We start from the raw sequence: 21,164 nt of genomic DNA, 5'->3' as shown, positions 1-21,164 counted from the left end.
GCAGCTAGGATCTGAATCCAATAATCCACCTCGGGGATGGACAGCTCACCCGACCCGACCAGTCACATTCAGTGATCCAATGGATCCGGAATCAATAACAGACCAGTCAGGCTGGATTCCAACTCGTCTGACTGGAATGCAGTCAGCGGAATGCGAACGGGCCATGATCGACACAGCTATACGAGAGCCGACCCCATCGGGCCAGGATCTCCCTGCAAGGGATACCACATGAATCCGCGAGCTGAGCCACGAGATCCGATTTGGTAATGAGATGGTGAGGCTGACGGCGTATAAATAAGGGCACTGGTACTGGGTACTGGGTACTGTCCTGAAGTCTTATCTCGCAGATTAACTTCCTGGGTTTGATCGCGAGTTTATTTTTTTGAATATGGCGAGGCATACTCTCTCTCTCCTGGCATGTACCTGCTGGGGACTCTTATCCCTGGTTGGGGCTCAGCGCCATGAGTTCTCGTTCGACGAGCTCTGGAAGATGGAACATAACTTCTGGGATCAGTTCTTGTATCCGGCGAACTTGAAGCAGATCAACGCGACGGATGAGTCGGTGTTTGCTGAAGATGTACGTTCCTCTGGTCAAGCAGGATGCATAGGGAACCTGCATCTACGGAAACTCGCAGCTATACCTGCACATCATCCATCCCTTGATATGACACAACCCCCAGCCCTACCTCCCCTCTCACTATCCCCAACCGACCACCACCAACCAACCCTAACCACAACAAAAACAAAAGCTAACGCAAATGAATGAAACAGATCCAAGGCCGCGTCGACATCACCCGAACCTTCGACGGCCGCGAGCTCAACAACGAATACATCTTCGGACTGTTCGCGCAGCCCGACACCATCAGCCTCACCGGCGTGCCGATAAACTACACCGTGACGCAATTCGCCGGAAACCAGAACCTCGCGGCGGCCACCACCGTGCTGACCTTCAACGTGACCACCTTCAACGTCCTCCTCCCGCTGGTTATCGATACCTGGATCGAATTCAACCCGGACGGCAAAATCGCCCAATACGACGCCACCTTCCGCTGGTTCGACTACTACGTCTCGACTTTGCTCACCGTGGCCGCGAAGAACTTCAACACAACATCCGAGGCAGAAACCCAGGCGAAGATCGCGGGGATTGTCGCGGATAGTATCTGCGCGCAGAGCATGAAGTACTGCGGCGATTACGAGCACTATGAGAGCCACGAGCAGTGCGTGCAGTATCTAACGGAGGAGACGCGGTTCGGGCAGCCGTTTGAGCTGGGACGGGATACGTTGCTGTGTAGAGAGGTGCATAAGCATATGGTTGGGTATCGGCCCGATATGCATTGTTCGCATATTGCCCCGTCTGGGGGCGATTATTGTGTTGATGATATGGGGTATCGGGATGTGGTGCTGGAGAGGTATTTTGAGGATTCGTGGGTTGGGTTTGATTATGCGGAGGATAATATTTGGGTTGCTTGAGCTTTTTATCTTGGTTTAGTGTAAGGAAGGGGGGTTTAATGGGTGGGAGAAGGGTATATAAGCAAGCTATCTAGAGCAGATATAACAGCCACAAGGGCAAAGAGTCTTGAAATAAACACAGAAACAGAACAAGCACAATCAAGCAGCCAACTCTACACCCCAAAACACCCAAGCCGCCGCAATCCCCAACTTAATCCCGGCTGCAATCCACAACGCCGCGTAGATATCGCCCGTGCCTTTGGTGATCCAACCGCCCGCAATCGCGCCCACCATCGTCAACACAAACGCCATGACCCTGCGATCCCGTTTCTCATTCCGTAGCAGAAACAGCTTCGGATCAGACATCAGATCACACAAGAGACTCGTAATCACGACGGTGGGGATCTCATTGAACCCCAACGCACGACTTGCCACGATCTGTCCCGCCGACTGAATGCTCAGCAGCACGATGGGTACTTCCTGCGTCCACTCGGTCTCCGCCTCGCTGGTCGAGTACGGGTTCTCGGGGATGCCTGCGATCGCGCCGCCCGTGACCAGCGCGGCCGTCAGGATCAGCATGGCCACTTGCAGCAGGAACGAGAGGATCAGGGTGCCGCGCTTCTTGGGGCCCAGGAGGCGGTTGAGGCGCGCGAAGATGAATGAGCCTAGGATGAAGCACCCGATGGAGGTCAGGGAGCGCGCCCAGCCGTATGGACGCGGGTTTTGGTTTGAGGCGCCCAGCCCGACGAAGATTGTGTTTCCTGTGTGGTTCGTCAGTGAGAGGTGAATGGATGGGAGATGGGTGGGGACGGACCGGTTTGCATGGAGACGAAGGTGTTGTATGCTGGTGCTGGTTAGTATCTTATCATCTTGATTAGGAACAGGTGGCTGAGAGCAGGATAACAGACCATTGTATATCGTGCTGTCCACTATCCCTGACGTGAAGCAGCAGGCCAGCAGCAGCCAGTCCGTATACTTGGGCTGGACATCGGCGCGCAGAAACGTCGACAGACGATTCTTTCTGGGATACGACGCATCGGACATGTCTCAAGCACAGGGACCTTAAACCTCACCTGGACGAAAAGTAAAGATCAAAACGAATCCGAAAAAGTTGAAAGAGAGGGGAAGCAAAGTATACCCATCGACCTGGGCATAAAAACACCCAGACCAAACAGCCAAACGTCCCAATTTAACCCCTCAGCGTCGATCCCTTTAACTCACCAATCGCACGCCAACGAGCAAAACAAAATCCCACAGGCCAATAGGCACCGCTCCAAGAAAGCCAAGACACGCAATACCACCTCCGTCCCGCCGAGAGTGACACTAACGGAAACTCGCCGGGGATCTCATCTCATCGCTTGCACACGATGCCCGACACCGGAATCTGCGCTATTTCTCTTGTTTCTGCAGGCCCTCTTGGCGGTGGATATCAGCAGAGGGATTTGGTCATCTCCGGCGGATATCAATAATTTGTTGAGTATTGCAGGGGTCGGCGGGGCCTTGGTTTGGCTCGGTTTCTGTTGCCATAGAATTGCTGTGGGAGGATCCTTGTGTTTTATTCGTTAGTTTTCTTTCCTTCCTTTCTTTCTTTTTTTAATATTATTATTGTTTCTTCACGGCGCTTATGGTCACCCTTTTCGGTGTGGGTGAGGTTGTCATCTGTGGCTGTAAGTAAGGGATGTGCCACCGATAGCGATAGCATCGTTTCGCGCTGATTGGACACAGAAGTGTCAGATGAAAGTATCGCACTAATTTCTATAGGCAATAATTACCACGGTAGCACTGGACATGGACATTCCTCAATCTCGACCTGATCCCAATTGGCTCTCTCAGCCAGCCAGCCACAGCCAGCAACAACCCTATCGATCCCTCGATCCTAACTAAAGAGGACCAGTAAAGCTGACATCGACTATGGTTTCAAACCCGCCTAATCCATCCCTCATCACATACCATCATCGAGAAATCGACCGTACTTTTCACCAGTCCAGTATGTAATGCCAACACTCTTCAGCTCCAGCCCTACTAGGCACGAACACAACTCCACAAATCCAAGCATCTTACGATTCTGCCTGGCAAGGCTGCAGTTGTGGACCGTCTGCGTTCCTCAGATCTTCTCGGATGACACAACCAAGAGTCCTCAGCAGGGCATTGGGAGAAACATGTTCCTTGACTGAACCTCTCGGCGTAAGATAATTGCCCAGTCGGCCTGCGTTTCACAACCACGTATGATTACGTCGGGGGCAATAATCATCGTCTTGGCTTCGTAGTGGTCTCGGCGGAGCGCCCTGTCCGTCCGGTGGTGGAGAGAGATCCTGACGAGTGAGTAAGTGAGTGAGTCTTGGTGCTCAGCTGCGTGATCGAGCTTGCGACTCGACATGTGAGTGCTGAGCGATTTGTATAGGCCAATCACTTTGTCTTCGATATGGATTTCGTGGCGTGGAGACCGCCGGGCCATGGGCTGGACATCTCGGACGAGAATGCCCAGACACCCAGAACTAGTGGCTCTATGATCGACACCCGTTGGTCTCCGCGGTCCGAATCTCGGTGCTTCTCCCGAGCTGTCTGCAGAACAGAGCATGACTAACTATGCAAGTCCATTTACCCGTGGGACCTTTGGCAGTTGGCAGAGAGGGGTCCCCCACGGGGTGTGGTCTTTCGTCAGTCAGTGGAGTGCGCAGGCCGGGTCAGTGTCTAGTTCGAATGAATCCGGATGTCATCGAGTGGAGGCATTACGAGATTACTCGAATCGGACCCCTCCAGACCGGAAGGGAAGTGCTAAGTGCTCGGTTTCAGGTTGAGATGATCCCGGGAATCCACTTCGGGGACGGACTGCACTCGCCACAGCAGCTCCACTTGTCTCCTCAGTCCTCAGCAGAGATTACTGCATTGATAACCATAATACCTACCAGCAGAATGCATTATCAATCACTGATTAATGCACCTAGTCCTGCCGCTTTCGTCCTGCGTAAGTACTAGGAACTATGTAATCAATACTACCTTTATCCGGCATCCCGCTCAATATCACCCTTAGTCCAATCAATATCACGACGGAAGACAGTGCTCCCACTGTCACATCGCTCTATACATCCGGACCAGAACAGAATTTAGGCGTAGGCGTAGGCGTACTGATCTTCAGACCTCTCCTCTCGCCAGCCCCTCTTCCCTCCTTCCACGCCGTAAGCAAAGCACGCGACGATCCGGAAAATCATCGCACGCGAAACAAACACCCAAGGAGCCAAGGCACGCAATACCACCTCTTGGAGAGGATATCTGCAATCCGACTGCGGGCGACGAATCGGGTGTGTTGCGCGCAGAATCGAGCACGGGTGACCGTTCCTCGCTTGCTCGGGCTGGGCGCTCCCGCGATGGAGATTTCGGAATGGGTTCCTTCTTGGCGCTGGAGATAGATGATAGAGGAGGGGAGGGGAGGGAGAGAGGGAGGGGGGGATCGAGGTCTTGGTTTTGGTTTCGGTCTTGGTATTGCTCTTGTTTATCGATTCTTGCAGATCGGATAAGCAGACGGAGAGCGTCGGCTGGGCGTGCATTTTAGGCAGGGTATTTCCGGTGTCTGGGCGGTGGCCAAGACTAGACTGGTCTTGGATGGAGTTTCGAGAGGGATGTGGCCAAGTCGGAGGTTTGTGATGTGGCTGTTGCTTTGCCTAATGAATGTGTTGATTAGCAGCTGTGTAGGGGGGGGTCTGGAGGAGGCGTTATTTCGTCAGACTTACGCATTCTTCGCGGCGCTCCCTCCTCTTGGCCCCTACCCTCCCTGTCTATCCGTCCAAGACTTCTGCCTAGGACAAGAAATGACCAGATACACTTGAGACAATCCTCGATGATAACACCCATCTCATTCTCAGGCGTCCAGGAAACATTCTCGCCAAGAGGACTGACGATCCGGTGAGAGTGAAGACACCCATCTAGCCCTAATCAACGCAACGGCTTTGTCACCCCAACATGCATAGGCGCGCTCGATGCGAGATGTAGTGTGGAATGAAGCAGATTGGTGGACGTCAGTGTCTCCGAAGGGTCATCGGCCTGAGCGATGTGCATGTGCAGGTTGAGGCTCGGCGCAGGAGCATGGATGTTGGCTTGTGGTGTGGTATTAAAACGGTTTTGTGGTTTTATTTCAGCGGTAATGGGGTCTATCCTGCTGTTCTAGCTAGCCTGGTCAATCTAGATAATATTCTTTGGGTATATACAGCTTTTCTTCGGTAAATGCGCATGCCAACGTGGTAAATCGTGGATATGATGCGTGATGGATGAAAGAATACGGATACGGCAATGCAATCGTTACGGCAGACATTCCTTGTAGTACGGAACCTTATGCTGACATGACATTACATTGCAGATTCCGTGACGCTTAATTTCTTCGTGTTCTAAGTGATTAATATTCCCTCTAGTTTCATGTCCAGAATCTCCGCGGACAGCGGCCAGATGAGACAGTGTTAGCCGTACATCGTTAAGATATATGCGAAAATGGCCTCGAATCCTCAACACTCGTCTGAATGATAGTATTGAAAAAGGCATACAATGTAGAAAATGAAACGGCGATCGGGAAAGTACAATAGAAATTAGTTTCGGAATCCGAGGGACCCTGATACGCTAGATACGCAGCTAGGGCAAGAAATGGCCGCGGACATGCGGACACATGGAACCCCCGAAGCCGTTAATCGGAGGCGTCGATCCCCGAAACAGGTCAAAATTCAACAGTGTATTATTCTTGATTTCTTCGACTCGCTAAGTGACTATCTGTGTCCAATAGATGTAGTTTATGCAGGTTCTGATCGATCGATTGGATTTGCAAATAATTACCGATATCTAATGCGCAGGGGCGCTCAGAGAATATTGACTCGACTGATAGGATGAAATAATGTCAGCTTTGCCTCTCGGTAACCGGATTTTGCTGTAAAGATCTTGGAATAAGCGCTGGTAGCTTCTAGTTACCGTAAATATGCCATGAGGTAAGAAGTACGGGGCCGCTGAGGAAAGTAGTATCGGCTTTGATTAAAGACCGGCTTTAATTGATATCACAGGGATAATTTATTTACTTAGTCACTTTTTGTCAAGTGGAACAATCTACCAGGAATAATTCCTGTAGCCAAAATAACGCATTTAATCAGACGATTAAGTAAAAGAATCGCCAAGCATTCTTCATGGATGAAGTGACTAACAAAGTACCAGTCCTACTGTATTGACACTTCGGATGGGAATTGATGAGAAATCACAACAATATCACAGATAAATCGATGAACCACGACACATGGGCGACTAATCGAACAATATTGGCCAAACGACCATAATGTCCATAGCATCTAACCGTAAAGCAACCACTCCTAGGCCAGCCAGCCATGTCCACACAGTCTGACCACTTACCTATCTTAACCCAATCACGTCCCTAAAAATCCCTCCGTATTAGACGAAATTCGCCGGTAATTCACTTCTCAATCGAGGTGTGTCAGATATACGCGCCAGCCTCCACTCCCAAGCCCTTAGTATCAAATCCAGAGTTAGACTAAACTCGGTCCGAGACAGACGCACGGCCAACAAACCGGTACTGTCTGGTACGAATCGCTTGCGAGACACCGTATTGGACTAATTAATATCCACGACTGGCTTACGGACCGACCCGTGGCAACAAAGGAGGGGAGAAGAGCGATCGCTGTGATGCCGAGAGTCGGGTTCACGATGCCAAGCTGCTTGGCTCCTGCACCTTGGGAGGAGGCCAGCGGAGAGGAGTTGCGTTACCCCGTGGGAAATGATGGGGAGGAGGGGAATGTCGTGATTTTCGTGAGGGAGTGCGTGAATATGTCCATGTCTATATTCTTGGATGTGTATGTTGTCATCCAAGTATGGGTTGTGTAACTCGGCGGGCTTACTGTTGCTGAGGTCGTACGAAGGAATGGCCGCCATGCCGTCTGCTGGTCGACATTGCGCGCCCCATCTCTTGTCCAAACTCAATACTCTAGGCGACGAGAGGAGGCAATTGAGGGTGACACCGCGGTCTCCTCCCACCCCTGATCAGCATGTGCCACGCCTCGAGTCGGGGAGAAAGAAAAACAAAAACCCATTCAGGCTGGCGCTGCCGAATTCGGCGGATTGCCACCGACGAAAAGGACACGATCACTCGCACTAACTCGAGTAGATCACCCTGCATGTCCCCCATTTGGCTAATCTTCAGCAGTGCGACGAAGAGAAAAGGACGAAGAGAAAAGGAAACTCTCCGAGCGAATCTTGGCGACGAAGCTCTGCAGATCAGATCCGCAAATGAGGTCCTCCGGTCACTGACGATTGGCAAAAGAATGAAGCCAAGAAAGGGAGACGGCCTGCGTCATCTCAAGCAAATCAAGAGATGGAGGGACGCACGCAAAACCGCCGAACATGTGCCTCCGGACATCTGACATGCGTCGAGCCCTACAATCGAGCCCATCTCCCGCTCGTATTTCTGCTCTCGTCCACTCATCTGCCCACCGAGCTATTGCCAATGTCCTTGGCGTGCTTCATCGCGATGGATCCGGTCCGGATCAAGGTTCGCCTATTCAGGCGGACTATCCGAAAGTGAAAGCGGGCTCGCTCCTCTCGGAGCAAGTTCCTACCGTGCTGTGGCTGACTGCTTATCTTTCGCCAAGATCTATATCCAGCGAGTACTCTTGGGAGGTGACGGGGTTGGTATCAGTCTCCCTCTGCTTCGTCTGTGGCGCCCCCTCCTCCCCTCTCTACATGGGTTTGGTCCAGACTCTTGTGACTGATTCTGTTCGGGCCCTCCGGCCTCCGGGGAGTTCTAGACATCGAGCGAGTATACGCGTCCTGGAAAATGCCTTGGCGCTTTCTATTCGTCTGTCAATGCGCTGCTAAGTGTGTTTCTCATGGAGGGGACAATGATCGTCATCGGCTATTGACCCGGATTGTTGCCTCAGCCAAGCACTTGAGTTGCATTTCGTTGCCATGGAGGGAGGGGTATGAGATACCTGGCATAGCATCGCGTCGCAGTCTGGGGGTGGAGAGGGAGGGGATGACCTTGTCAGTCACACTGACGGATGGAATTTCCCCCGAGGGGAGAAGGAGAAGGACCAGGGAGATGACCTGAAGGATATGGGGAGTAGGGAAATCTGGGGTATATAAACCGGACGAAGGATCCTTCAGTCCGTTTGATTTTCAGTATCATTCTCATCCTCTCAACATCTCCTCTCATACCATCATTCCTCAATCTCTTTGGGTTTCAGTTGCATCTATCACAATGAAGGTTGAAGATTCCTCCTCCAACTCCAGCATGGCCATTACCATAACTGTCGAAAAGGATGGCTTTTACGAGGTCAATGGCACCCGTCAAGAGCCTACTGTCTCGCTGCACATGCTGGCCGGCGCATCCAAGCTGCGCCGTCAGCTGCGGGATACCAACGAATTGATCGTGTGTCCTGGTGTGTACGACGGCCTGTCGGCTCGGGTTGCCATGGAAGTTGGCTTCAAGGCTCTCTACATGGTGAGTACATCTCATCTAGTTCCATCCAGCGGCATGATGTTGACTCCTCAAGACCGGCGCCGGAACCACGGCTTCTAGACTCGGCATGGCAGATCTCGGTCTGGCTCAGCTGTATGACATGCGCACCAATGCCGAGATGATTGCCAACTTGGATCCCTACGGTCCTCCCCTGATTGCAGACATGGACACTGGCTATGGCGGTATGTCCATTCCCCTTCTTCCTCTCATCCCAGCACATCTGACAATCCAAGGCCCCTTGATGGTCTCCAAGTCCGTCCAGCAATACATCTCCGCCGGCGTCGCCGGGTTCCACATCGAAGACCAGATCCAGAACAAGCGATGCGGCCACCTGGCTGGCAAGCGCGTCGTCGACATCGAAGAATACCTGACCCGTATCCGCGCCGCCAAGTTGACCAAGGACCGCCTGCACTCGGACATTGTCCTGATTGCACGCACCGACGCGCTGCAGCAGCACGGCTACGACGAGTGCATCAAGCGTCTCAAGGCGGCGCGCGACCTGGGCGCCGACGTGGGTCTCCTGGAGGGATTCACGTCCAAGGAACAAGCCCGACAGGCGGTGCAGGATCTCGCGCCGTGGCCGCTGCTGCTGAACATGGTGGAGAACGGCGCGGGGCCGGTCATCACCACCAAGGAAGCCCAGCAGATGGGCTTCCGCATTATGATCTTCTCGTTTGCTTCGTTAGCTCCGGCCTACCTGGGCATTAAGGGGGCGTTGGAGCGTCTGAAGACCGACGGGATCACGGGCATTCCGGACGGACTGGGGCCGAAGAAGATCTTCGAGGTTTGTGGGTTGATGGATTCGGTTCGCATTGATACGGATGCTGGTGGAAGTGGGTTTAAGAATGGGGTTTAGTTGATTGCTGGTTTTGTTTTCATATATTGCTGTCTCTTTTTCTTTTCTTTTGCCTCTGCCTGCTTGTTTTCTTTCTTTCGGTGCATCTCATTTCCAATTTCCTATACTACTACGTCCCTACTGCACTCCCCATTCCCCCGCCTAGATATTACTTCACAGATTGAACCAGAAATGAGAACTCGTTTTACTTTCCTCCACTCCCTGAGTTAAACCCTGCAGGAGATTGTGGCTGTGAGCGCAGAAAATAAATTAACTGCGACGCTTCATTGGCTTGCATCCCTGTCGGTCCGAAATTAGTCTGCATCGGCTCTTGCCTAATAATGTCTCATTAACCTGGTTCGTTTTCATTTCCGCAGACACTGCGTTAGCGCATTACTTTTTCGGTTTTCCTTCTCCGCTCTTGGGACTTTGGGTGAAGGTCTGGACCTCGGTTTGGCTGTTTTGTGGGTAAAGGGATTATCCCTCTTTTTCTGGATGGACACTTTGGTCGCTGCTTGTTGGATCATCGGATTCTTTTTATTTTCTATGATCTCTTTCATATGGTCAGGGTATCACGTGGGATACATGGGAGGGGTAGTTTTTGTTTACTCTAAGTTGTAGACCGGGAGTTTTTAATGTGATTGGGACCCCTGCAGCGTCGCGCGAGTGATCCTAGGTTTTTAAGTTATGCTTCAGGAAGCTGGACGTGGTGGTCTAGATCGCGGCTAATGAGAAATAGCTCCTCAAAAGCCTATATTATGTTCTCTTTGCGGTTGAATCGTTGGGTGATGAGAGTGTTTGAATTGTGCTGGACGACATCTACATTATTGGGTTAAATTACTCGGTTATATTGAGCAAGCTACCGAACTTAAGAAGTTGAGCAGAATAGAGAAGTAAACGTATCATTATTGCAAATTATCACGTTCGATATTCTAGCAACCAAACAATAGAAAATCTCTCGGAAGATAAACCCGACCCACATTCCTGATGCTCTAATCTATCATCACGGAAAGTATATCCGCACCTATTATTCCCAACAAACCCAGCTAGAAGAGTCTCCTTATTCCTGAAGGTCATTGGCACCTAGTCCCGAGTAACTCCATTCGCTCATCATGGTATCTGACCATCGAGCATACTCTCGAGCTCATCAAGCTTGTCGAAGATTCCCTGTTTCTGGTCCGTCTCCCCTTCCACCTGCGCTTCCAGCATATCGATGCGATTTTGCATCTCCTTAATCTTGGCCTCTTTCCGGGTCAGCTGGTTTTCAAGCTCCGATTCGAGGTAACTGATGCGCGCGTTCAGAAATTTGATGTACTTGTTCCGATAATCATTCTCCTGTGCGTCTTTCCACATGGGGAAGTATGTTTCGTGGTGGGAATATATTCCGTGATAATAGGATGGATAAGAACATGGAAAAGGATTCTCTGTGCTGGCGACCGGTGTCTCGTCCGCCGTGATTGAGGATTCGGACGAATCGGAACCGTACCCAACTTCGTGGTCTGAGTTCGGAGAGTGATGGCCTTCTGTGTTCTGGGCAGTTTCGACTTCGGTGGATGTGCTCTCACTGGAAGGTTTGGGGGACCCGAAAGCGTGCTCTGGAATCGGTGATGCTGGGCTCTGGTAGTGTTCTGATTCTGGGGCCTCAAGGTCCAGATTGCTGGTGGACGACATCTTGACGGTGGGGGATTCTTTTCTTGACGTCTTTGAATTCGATGGGCTTGGGACAATATATTTGGATTTATTGTGATGGAGAAAGCGCGAGGTATTGAAAATGAGGCTTTTTCAGGTTTGAGAGGATTAGAGAAGGAAAGTATAAATTTATAGGTGAGTGAACTCCCTGGAAAGCTAAAAAGATGTCATGGTTACGGACTTTGGCCAGTTCAATGATTCCGAAAGTTATACTTCCGTTGAGGGGTAAAAAGCCACATAAAAGAAAGTGTTGGTGTTTCTGCTCCTGGGCATACGTTTTCTTTTTCTTTTTTCTTTTTCCTCTCAACTTCCTGTGCGTCGACAATCTTCCGTTTTTATCAACCGAATTCTCATCTCACTCACCATGGTCTTCTGCTTTTGGAAGTCGGGATCAAAGAGTACTGGAGAAATTCGCATTGGCATAGATCTCGGTACCACCTACACTGGCGTAGCCTTCTCTTTCAAGGGCTTGTCAAACAGGGCACAAGTGATTGATGACTGGCCCGGTAGCGAAGGTCGGATATCTACGTTCCCATCTCGCAGCCATCTTGCAATATCATGATCAGTGTTTCTAACACCTACCATAGAACCTAAGTCCAAAGTGCCTAGCACCATCGCCTATCAGGGTAAGAAGATCTCTTGGGGCTACGAAACTGCTTCTCTAGACGAGGAGAATGTGGTCCGCGCGATCAAGCTCCTCCTCGATAGCGAGCATGACACAGACTACGAGCCTGCGGTGGAAACTAAGCTCCTGCTCAAGGGGCTGAGTAAGAAGCCTGTCGACGTGGCTGCTGATTACCTGAAGGCGCTCGTCAAGTATGCCCAGTCGGCGACACTGGGAAGGCTCGGTAAGGCGGCGAAGAAGATGGATATGAAGTATTGTTTCACCATGCCTCCTCATTGGCCGAGTCCAGCAGTTGCTGCCTTGAAGCAAGCAATTATCAAGGCTGGGATTAACAAAAGTTCGTTCAATATGATACGTGACACTGATGCAGCTCGAAACGACTGCCTCCTTTACTCGGCTACTGATAGTGCTCAGGCATGTTTTCTCCTGCTGCTTATTGTGCTTAGGCACAGCTGATGAGTACTCTAGCAATTTGACGACCTGTTGCTGGTCGATGCTGGAAGCTTTAAAGTTGATTTAAGCTTCCACCACTTGGGTAATGGCATTCTTGGCTATCAGATGTTGCCGGATTCCAGTAAGTGTTTCGATTTCAGGGACGAATGGAATCGTGCTCACGAGGATAGGCGAATCTTTCGGATCAGAAATGCTAGACGATCTCTTCAAAGCTCTCCTGATCAAGCTTTTTGGGTATGAAGTCTACTCCGGACTTCCGTCAGATACTCGTAAGGCAGCAATGCGCCACTGGCGAGACATCATCAAGCCAAGCTTCGGACAGAGTGATGGCAATGACTCGACATATCTGGTGCCAATGCCCGGTGTCAAAGATGATCCCTCTTTTGGGGTCAAAGACGGTTATTTGTCGATAGAGAGGTCCGTGTTCAGCAGGTTAATCGCTGAAGTTGTGCTAACACTTCCCGCAGATCTCAGGTTCAGGGCATCTTTGATCCCGTGATCGAGAAGGTCAAGAACCTGGTCGCTACCCAGATTAGCAAGTCGAAAGCCCTGGAGCGAAAGATCCAGGTATATACATAAATTCATTTGAGGCCGATACGGGAGAAAGTGCTTAATAAGACATCCAGGTTATCGCTTTGGTCGGCGGGTTCGGTTCGTCTAAATACCTGTTCCACGAGCTGAAGGCGGCATATCCGCGGCTCCAGATCATGCAACAAGACAATGCGTGAGTTAACCTTCCAGAATGCTGAGGATTATACTGATGATATACCAGCTGGGCTTCTGCTGCACGGTGAGTAGAAGAATCAAGTAAAGTATCCGAGAGGCCTCACTAAGTACGATGCAGTGGAGCTGCTCTGACTGGACTTCGTAATGAGTTTGACAAGGCCCGAATTGCAACCCGTAGCTATGGAATTCTATATACAACGCGTTATGACCCCTTGAAACATCAAGGAGAAAAGGTGTACTGGGACGATCTTGACGAAAGATGGAAGGTCCCTGACCGAATGCGGTGGTTTATCAAAAAGGTTGCTTCAACCCACAACTCACATAAACTGCCATGAGTTAATAGCATCACAGGGCGATGTCATAAGACCAAACAAGCGGATTGAACATCGGTTCCAACGCATCTTCAACAAAAATTCAAAAATGTCAGGAAATGACAATATCTATGTCTGTGACAAAGATACGCCACCAGAGAAATATAATGGAAACGGTAAGTAGGCATAATCGATCTATCTGGCATTTTCAACTAACCCCTCCAATCTATAGATGTCAAGAAGCTTTGCAAACAGAGGTGGAACTTTAGTTCTATTCCGAAGTCGGAACTTGACAAGGCCACGAACTCCCAAGGTGTCCGGTACTATAAGGTGCATTATGATATCGTCATGATTCCAGGCTGTGCCACCTTAATGGTTGATGATGAAATTGACGGGCGGTCTTATGGAAAGATTTACACTGATTTTTAGCGCCGCGTGTTGGATTCTGTTTGCCATATTTTCTATGTAACGAGAAGAAAAAAAGCCTTTTCTTTGTTCTAATGAGAGATTGCAAATTCAATTCTGAAAGCGAATTAAAACTTCTTTTTTGGATCTTCTCGTCTTAACATTATCTATGGCTATGTCTAATCAACTAATCTCTACTGATTGATCTTTTAAAAATTCCCAATATCCACGCGTTAAAGAAACACCTCCTATTAAAACAACCAGAACTAGCAATAAGAAACCATACATCGGATTTTGTTAAGCATCTTCCTTGCCATCAATCATCCCCGCCCCCTCGTTTTCATATCCCTTAGTTAACACGAAATCAACCACCCAATTGTTTTATTCTTCTTCTTCTTCTTCAGCAAGATCCCGAAGACGTTTAGTAAGTTCGTCATTCTTTGCCAAAGTACAGATACTGTTCATCATTAGAGCTGCAAAGTCCGGGTGCTTTTCCATCGTCCGTTGCATGCTTGATCGAATATCGCTGTCGCTATAGTACTGGGGCGAGATGATGTTGCACACAAACTGCCGCAAAGGATCGCCTGCCGGGGTGTAGGTGCATACTGTGTCAATGATATTGTAGAAGTCGTCGATCTTCATCCGCGGGTTCTCGGCAGAGCGCATGAATCTTTCTTGCGCCAGCTGACAAAGAACAGGAATCTTGTATTTGTCCGCCAGGACGTACAACTGGACAGACGTGCGCAAGGCTGACGGGTAGTATACAGCATCGCACATCTCGTCCTTTGTTATAGGCTTTTCCTCTTCGGAGTTGTCAGAGTCGTACTCTTCTTCGTCTCCAGATTCTTCAAAGGGGTTCGAGTCATGAGCACTGCCCCAGGATTCACTTTCCACGGTGAGTTCATCTTCCTCCCTCCCCGCCTCAAAGTCCATCGTATGGATGGTATCTGTGTAATGAATGGTTTCAGCTGAGTCCATAGCTAAGGGGATAGAGCGGCTCATGTGCACCTGGAACATTTAGCAGCGTCTCTTCCTGGATCTCCTTTGCATCCATGACTCCCTGAATCGACGGGATTTCGCCAGAGTACTCTCCGTCCGAGTAATTTCCCAAGTACAGGAACTGGAATAGCAGCTCCATAAGCTTGGGATCCTCGTCAATATTGACCTCGTCAACATTGGGCGTATTGACTGTTCCTCTTTTCGGGTCCGGCTCGGTGATTGTCAGTGCCAAACGCATAGGAAGCATGTCATCGCCTCCACTAGGCTAGCAATGCTCACATTGATCGGCTTTTCACAAGCTGCGGCAAAGAATGGGCACTGGGCACATACTATAGCCCTATGCAGACGAAACGTTCGACCTCGACAGGTCACAGTGAAGTCGGCAAACCTGCCACTCTGATACAGTTTCCAGAAGGAGGTCTGAATAGCGGAGAGGCAATGATACATTGGACCCTTTGTATCAATGTCCGTGTGTTTGAGGGGACGGGCCTGCTCCATTGTGTATGGTCTGTGGTTTATTTTGAGCGTGAGCGTGTGGGATTTGTTGATTTGCCAATGCCTCGAGGATAGACGATGGGAGGAAGGAATATTCGCATGCCTAGAATTCTGTGGGCGCTTAAATGCCCAGCTCGTGATAGGCATCCGTGCACTTCCTGGTGGTTCAACCGTCATGATGACATTGCCTTTACCATCAGGTTTTGGGTTAGGGAACAGCAGTCCGGCCAGGTCAAATATGATGGACTGACTATTCTATTATCACCTATGGCGCCTCTACCTAATAATGACCTCCAGGGTGCTAAATTATGATACTTCTCCCCCCTTTCAAAAAGCTTAGGGAACCTCCGCTTTCTGGAAGCACCATATACTTTGAAGCCAAGGCGGACCGATTGAGTGTGACGGGAATCTCTTTGCCATCACCCATAATTCATCTTTTCATATTATGGAAAGTCCTTGCTTGTGGGAAACCTATATATGCCTAGCAATTTATGTTTGAAATCACCATATCAAAGCTGGATTCAGCATGGAGATTGCTCTGAGTTTTCGTCAGTAGATCTGTTAACTTTTGAATCATACCACTGGAGGATAGACAATAGAGAGCGCTATTACTTAGCTTCTTCATCTCCCTTGAGGGCTCTGTCCAAATGCTATCCCAGCATCTCCAGATAACAGTCCAACTATGCTATTTATACACTGTTTATGCATCCTTGTGTCCCCGCACTGACTCAGCAGGTCTATACAAACAAACCACCCCAAACAGGACTAGCGTGGTTGCCTTCCCCTCTGTTGACCTTCGCAGATGCAGATTATCTCAATCTCACTCTTTACCAACTCCTAGTCTTTCATCATCAAGACTTGTTTTGTGGTCATGGATCCTGCCGCTCCTTTGCCTGATCAACCATCACGCCCCGAATCGCCTGGACCAGCGTTGGAGCCAGACCCATATCAAGGCTCGCCTAGGCGACCGCCGCCGCCAGCCAACCAAATCCGCAGGGTTAGTGACATCGACGTCGGTCACTATATCAGCTCCACATTGCAGATATCACTGTGGCATCATTATCAGAGTGGTATGTTAGGGACTAAATAAAGGATTCGGTTTCTTTGCTTCCCAAAGGCTCAGTAGGGCTCAGAGTCCGCGATTGGGCAGATAGCTTGATGGTTGAACTAAGGCTATCGATCGCGGTTAATGTTGAAATGCTGGTGGTCTTTGGCTGAATCCCATCATCTATTCTGATCAGGTAGATATACGGATCTCACGGTGACCTGTATAGATCGATCCTTCCGTGTCCACAAGGTCATAGTATGCGCTCAATCTCCGTTTTTTGACGCTGCTTGTGGGGGGCGGTTTAAAGTAAGTCCACGCTTTGTCCTTTTCCTTCTAAAACTAATTCGATTTCTCAGGAGTCTTCTGAAAGCAAAATCGACTTGCCAGATGATGATCCAGACATGATAGACAGACTCTTTCAGTTCCTGTACCTGGGAAATTACACAGATGGCGAATACTTCGATGAATTGCCTTCAATCCCAGCCATGACGGAGCCACAGGAAGTCCAAGCACAGCTCAGCCAGAAATTAGGTATAATATCTAACGCCTTCCTACAGTATCTTCAATCTAACGAAAGGTTCAGAACGATTCACAGTTGCCGAACTGAGTGACTCCGCAAATGATGAAGATTACCCTTCTGAAGAAGATTTACAATCCCCTCGGGACAACGATGAGCATCTAGAATACGGCTCCCTGCACAGCTCCCACGACTGGGATCGTGAAAGCGGCGATGAGCAATACCACGAAAACTGCCCAACGCAGTTGTTTACTTCGCTGCGCATGTACGTCATAGGAGATAAGTATGATGTACCCGCGCTGCAACTACTGGCCAAGACGCGGTTTCTAAGAACAGCTGAGCATCACTGGAAAACCTCCGAGGAGTTCCTCGCGGTTTTGGATGAGTTGTTCGTCACGACTTCAACTTGCGATTCGTTGAGGTGGTCTGTTTGTCGACTTATCCTGCAGGACTATATGTCCAGTCCAAACATCAGGGAGCTTCTTCGGCCAACTCTTGCACGGCATGGGGATTTCTCCATGAAGTTGCTCCAAACTGTGATGCTTGAGATTGAGAAGTGGAGGCCATATGTACCTATATTGGCGTAATGACCATCACGTATTTATCACTTGCAACATATGGTCTCAAATGAATCTGCTCTTGTCATTCCTACTACTTGTTATTGGATTCAGATAACCTACTAGTCTTCCCAGTATTCTAAACCGTGATTCATCTCCTGCTGGTTGTCGACTTTTCAGTGGATGTCTGATTTCTCGATACTAAGCGACATTATCCTGTTGAAAACCTAGCTTGGTCGCTTTCAACCATCAGAAGCTAATGCTGCCCATCATATCCCCTAAGTTCCAACCCCCTAACACCACCCTGCACCCACTCCAAAGGTGCCACGAACGCCATCTGACTCCACGAAAACAACGTATTCTTGCCCCCGAATACAAACACCTCAAACCGTCCCTTGAAATCCCCATCCACCCACACCCGACTACCCCCAATCACATCCGTCCGGATCGTCAGCTTCGTCTTCAACGGCACCTTGACTTCCTCGTGCGTCGAGGACGTCTCGTTTGTCCAGATTCGGCCGGGGTAGCCCTCGTCGAAACCGTCTGTTTCGTCGATCGAGCGGAGAGGATAGGGCCAGCCGTCGGAGATAAATGTGAGACTTCCATTGGGGGAGAGATTTAGTGTTGTGTCGGCGGATGAGAGCGTGAATGGCCCGGTCACGGTGAGGTCGAGGGTGTAGTTCATGCCTTTGCTGCCGTGGCCGAGGTGGGTTTTGTTGGTTGGGTTAGAAGAGGACCAGGTTACTAGAGGGCTGGTACTGTTTTTCGCTGACGCTAGCTGACGATCTAGATTCTGAGCGACGGCCTTGGAAGTTAAGATGTTCATTGACGCTGACAAGCTAGATTCATCGAGCACGGGGCCTCGATTCCCAGACCACGAGCGCGATCCGACGGTAGGAATGCCGTTGCGGATGGCGTAGTAGGATTCAAGCTGGGTGGTTGCGTCAGGGCCGTTGTCGTTCCACGCCGCTAGAATGGCGCCCTTAACGGGTTTCTGAGTTGGTTGTTCAGTGATGTTGAATGGGTTGAACAGAGAAGGGTTCCACTGCCAGCCGTCTACGCCTCCGAAATTGAGCACTCGCGTGTTATTGAAGAATTGTGGATACGGCGCTGGGTAGATGGGCATGTGGTCGTTCTTCAAAGACATGTACGCCCACCAGTCCTCGGAGTTGATTATCTCGTAGCCCTCATTGGCGAGCTCAACCGGGTCTGACTGCCCGTATTGCCAGTGCTGGATGATGATGTCCTTGGATATCGTGCGTGTCTCGGATGGTTCGTAGGTTCCCCAGATGCGGATCTTCTTGCCCGATTTCTCGTCGACGAATTTTGCCATTTCATTGACAAAGTCGATGTATACGTCTGCAAGGGTTGCGTCGTACTCGTCGGCGCCGATATGGACTTCCTTGGTCTGGAACCAGGGGAGAAATTCTGCCCAGATGGACTTCACCAAGGGAATAGTGTCGAGATGAGAGAGGTTCAGCAGGTCCTTCTGCTCCAGCGCCAACTCGGGCTTCCACTTCGTGACAAAAAGACAGTGGCCTGGTGCTTCGATCTCTGGGATGACAGTCACACCGCGCTGCGCGCAATGGCTCTGCAGATCCTCGAAGTCCTCACGAGACAGGGTCTCGTTTTGTCGCTGTACTATCCCCTGCAACTCTTCGCTCTCGGGGCGCAGGGCAAACTGCGCATATACCTCGCTCCAAGTCTCATTGTGTCCGCGACTCAGCGGCGCGTTGTCGCTAGTATGGTAATGGAACTCAGACATTTTAAAGAACGAGGCATATGTGCACAGCTCCTTTAGATAAGACGGTGAGTACCATTTCCTCCCCGCATCTAGAAGAAACCCTCTTGTCGCGAATGCCGGCGCATCAATGACTCGACCCGACGGAATAGGACCTTTGTTTGCGACAAGTAGCTTCTGCAGGAATGTTCGCGTTCCCCACCACATTCCTCGGGAACCTGATCCGTTGATCACGACACGATCGTGCTGAATGACTAGCTCGTAGCCTTCTTCGGTGGGATTCCCATTTTCGTAGGTGAATTCATTCTGTCGGCTTTCTTCTACCCCGTCGAGGAAGATCCCTGGACGGTCTGTTGGCAGCGAATCCACTGTGTGAACCTCCCAGGAAGACCCAGTTACTTCCTCCAGGTCCTGGCGAAACGTATCCGCGAACTCAATGGCCGATGGCGGAATAAGCGTGAGCCCATCTTCATCGCGACGAGAGGCAAACTGATCGCTGATGTAGATACTCCTCCGCTCGATCGCAGCGATGTCAAAAGAACCACCACCAGATCCAGTCCACCGAACCGGCGGAAGAGTCTGAAGAGCCGATGCGGCTAGAATAAACGAGGAAAAAATAACCAGGGACCGCATGATGAGTGACTGGGGTGGAATTGTTTGGTGGACAGACGGCGATTATAAAGTCGCGTGGAAAAGCGTCAACAACGCATCTCCGCATCCATAAGCTGCAGACGGTTGCATTCCGTGGGGGTGATTGGCAGGGTTACATTCCGATCGCAGATGGAATCTAAATTCTTATCAACGAAGACGAGGGGGTCGCATTGTTGACGGACGACTATCTTCTTAGGTGCCGTCGCCAAGAGTTGGGGATGTCCTGTCGGCTTTGTTGGTGGCGTGTCGATCCCTGGCTTTGCAGTCCCGATGAAAACAAATTAGTGGGAGGTTCCGTTGGAGAGGGAATTTTATTTCGGTCTGGCTGCTGTCAGTAGGGATTTTATCTGCAATATTAGTGGATAATTAGTGAATGTGTATACATACACCCCTTGTGAGGCGGCTGCAACCACTGCCATCTATTTTGAGTGATTTGGTACGATTTTGTACGATTTCTGTACTGTAGTCTAAGTTATTTCCAGGCCCGAGGACTAAAATAAATCTTCCGTTAGTATCAAGTACTTTAGGGGATTCTAAGCGGCGTTCTAATGATCGAGAAGATCGATTGGAATGGCGTTTGTATTGCTCTAGGAACCTCGGGTAGATCATAGGATCTGTATGAAGGATTCAAGACAGGTCATTCCAAGATATATTTGGCAATAGAACGAAGAGAGTCGGGTTGGAACCGTTGTTATGATGACGAAATTGTGAACGAGGAACGATGCCGCAGAAAAAGTCTCTGATCAAACCCATAGTTTCCCTTGCACTGACTACACCCGCCGGTGAAAATTCATCTTGGCCATTGCTCGCTTCATCTATTTGATATCCTAAATTTGTAACTGACATGTCTGCTATTTTCTACTCGTTACAGCCATCTATCTTCTAATAACATGAGCTGTCCACCCAACCTGATTTGTCTCCCGGCGGAGATAATTCAATTAATTCTAGGTAACCTGAACAGACGCTCCCTTTACTCTTTGACTCGCGTGTGTCGTTATCTGCAGTGTGAGGCCGAATACATACTCTACAAGAGAATCACAGTTCGTGCTCATCATGGACTTGGCTTTGCCCGCGCCATCGAACGTATTCCAGCTCGGGCCTTATACGTTCACGAACTGAGGCTTCATTATCATGGCTGTAGAGATGAAAATCCCACGCAGGAGCA

General features: G+C 50.0%; 8 protein-coding genes across 8 annotated transcripts; 4 read left to right on the top strand and 4 right to left on the bottom strand.

Annotated features, from left to right (window-relative positions):
* Positions 1–342: 342 nt before the first annotated feature.
* On the top strand, positions 343–1,502 carry P170DRAFT_514523 (uncharacterized protein). Its single transcript, XM_024855213.1, has 2 exons — positions 343–577; positions 772–1,502. Exons 1-2 carry the CDS (start codon positions 389–391, stop codon positions 1,468–1,470), a joined length of 888 nt encoding a protein of 295 aa, XP_024698563.1. The 5' UTR covers positions 343–388; the 3' UTR covers positions 1,471–1,502.
* Positions 1,503–1,608: 106 nt separating this feature from the next.
* On the bottom strand, positions 1,609–2,493 carry P170DRAFT_451327 (YoaK family protein; the record flags this gene model as incomplete). Its single annotated transcript, XM_024851177.1, has 3 exons — positions 1,609–2,210; positions 2,264–2,293; positions 2,358–2,493. 3 exons carry the CDS (start codon positions 2,491–2,493, stop codon positions 1,609–1,611), a joined length of 768 nt encoding a protein of 255 aa, XP_024698562.1.
* A 6,044-nt stretch (positions 2,494–8,537) lies between these two features.
* On the top strand, positions 8,538–9,979 carry P170DRAFT_419134 (isocitrate lyase/PEP mutase family protein). Its single transcript, XM_024847264.1, has 3 exons — positions 8,538–8,929; positions 8,982–9,129; positions 9,181–9,979. Exons 1-3 carry the CDS (start codon positions 8,687–8,689, stop codon positions 9,801–9,803), a joined length of 1,014 nt encoding a protein of 337 aa, XP_024698561.1. The 5' UTR covers positions 8,538–8,686; the 3' UTR covers positions 9,804–9,979.
* Positions 9,980–10,892: 913 nt separating this feature from the next.
* P170DRAFT_481209 (uncharacterized protein) lies at positions 10,893–11,453 on the bottom strand (the record flags this gene model as incomplete). Its single annotated transcript, XM_024853843.1, has 1 exon — positions 10,893–11,453. One exon carries the CDS (start codon positions 11,451–11,453, stop codon positions 10,893–10,895), a length of 561 nt encoding a protein of 186 aa, XP_024698560.1.
* Positions 11,454–11,835: 382 nt separating this feature from the next.
* On the top strand, positions 11,836–14,015 carry P170DRAFT_431217 (Hsp70 family protein; the record flags this gene model as incomplete). Its single annotated transcript, XM_024848013.1, has 9 exons — positions 11,836–11,986; positions 12,059–12,433; positions 12,690–12,966; positions 13,017–13,116; positions 13,176–13,273; positions 13,322–13,339; positions 13,394–13,574; positions 13,627–13,762; positions 13,819–14,015. 9 exons carry the CDS (start codon positions 11,836–11,838, stop codon positions 14,013–14,015), a joined length of 1,533 nt encoding a protein of 510 aa, XP_024698559.1.
* Positions 14,016–14,372: 357 nt separating this feature from the next.
* Positions 14,373–15,488, bottom strand: P170DRAFT_431216 (uncharacterized protein; the record flags this gene model as incomplete). The annotated part of the gene is made up of 3 exons (XM_024848012.1): positions 14,373–14,938; positions 15,000–15,255; positions 15,321–15,488. The coding sequence occupies 3 exons, from the start codon at positions 15,486–15,488 to the stop codon at positions 14,373–14,375; spliced, it is 990 nt and encodes a 329-aa protein (XP_024698558.1).
* An 868-nt stretch (positions 15,489–16,356) lies between these two features.
* On the top strand, positions 16,357–17,669 carry P170DRAFT_514520 (uncharacterized protein; the record flags this gene model as incomplete). The annotated part of the gene is made up of 4 exons (XM_024855212.1): positions 16,357–16,555; positions 16,760–16,839; positions 16,890–17,064; positions 17,117–17,669. 4 exons carry the CDS (start codon positions 16,357–16,359, stop codon positions 17,635–17,637), a joined length of 975 nt encoding a protein of 324 aa, XP_024698557.1. The 3' UTR covers positions 17,638–17,669.
* Positions 17,670–17,863: 194 nt separating this feature from the next.
* Positions 17,864–19,981, bottom strand: P170DRAFT_459729 (beta-N-acetylhexosaminidase; the record flags this gene model as incomplete). Its single annotated transcript, XM_024851885.1, has 1 exon — positions 17,864–19,981. One exon carries the CDS (start codon positions 19,979–19,981, stop codon positions 17,864–17,866), a length of 2,118 nt encoding a protein of 705 aa, XP_024698556.1.
* Positions 19,982–21,164: the final 1,183 nt, after the last annotated feature.

Source organism: Aspergillus steynii (assembly GCF_002849105.1).
Source record: "Aspergillus steynii IBT 23096 chromosome Unknown P170scaffold_11, whole genome shotgun sequence".
Lineage (NCBI taxonomy): Eukaryota > Fungi > Ascomycota > Eurotiomycetes > Eurotiales > Aspergillaceae > Aspergillus > Aspergillus steynii.
This window is presented reverse-complemented; position numbering and strand designations above follow the sequence as displayed.

Coding starts and splice junctions, on each gene's coding strand:
- P170DRAFT_514523 (XM_024855213.1), top strand. CDS start 389: ATGGCGAGGCATACTCTCTCTCTCCTGGCATGTACCTGCTGGGGACTC. Junction 578..771: donor AGTCGGTGTTTGCTGAAGAT/GTACGTTCCTCT, acceptor TGAATGAAACAG/ATCCAAGGCCGCGTCGACAT.
- P170DRAFT_419134 (XM_024847264.1), top strand. CDS start 8,687: ATGAAGGTTGAAGATTCCTCCTCCAACTCCAGCATGGCCATTACCATA. Junction 8,930..8,981: donor GCTTCAAGGCTCTCTACATG/GTGAGTACATCT, acceptor TGACTCCTCAAG/ACCGGCGCCGGAACCACGGC. Junction 9,130..9,180: donor CATGGACACTGGCTATGGCG/GTATGTCCATTC, acceptor TGACAATCCAAG/GCCCCTTGATGGTCTCCAAG.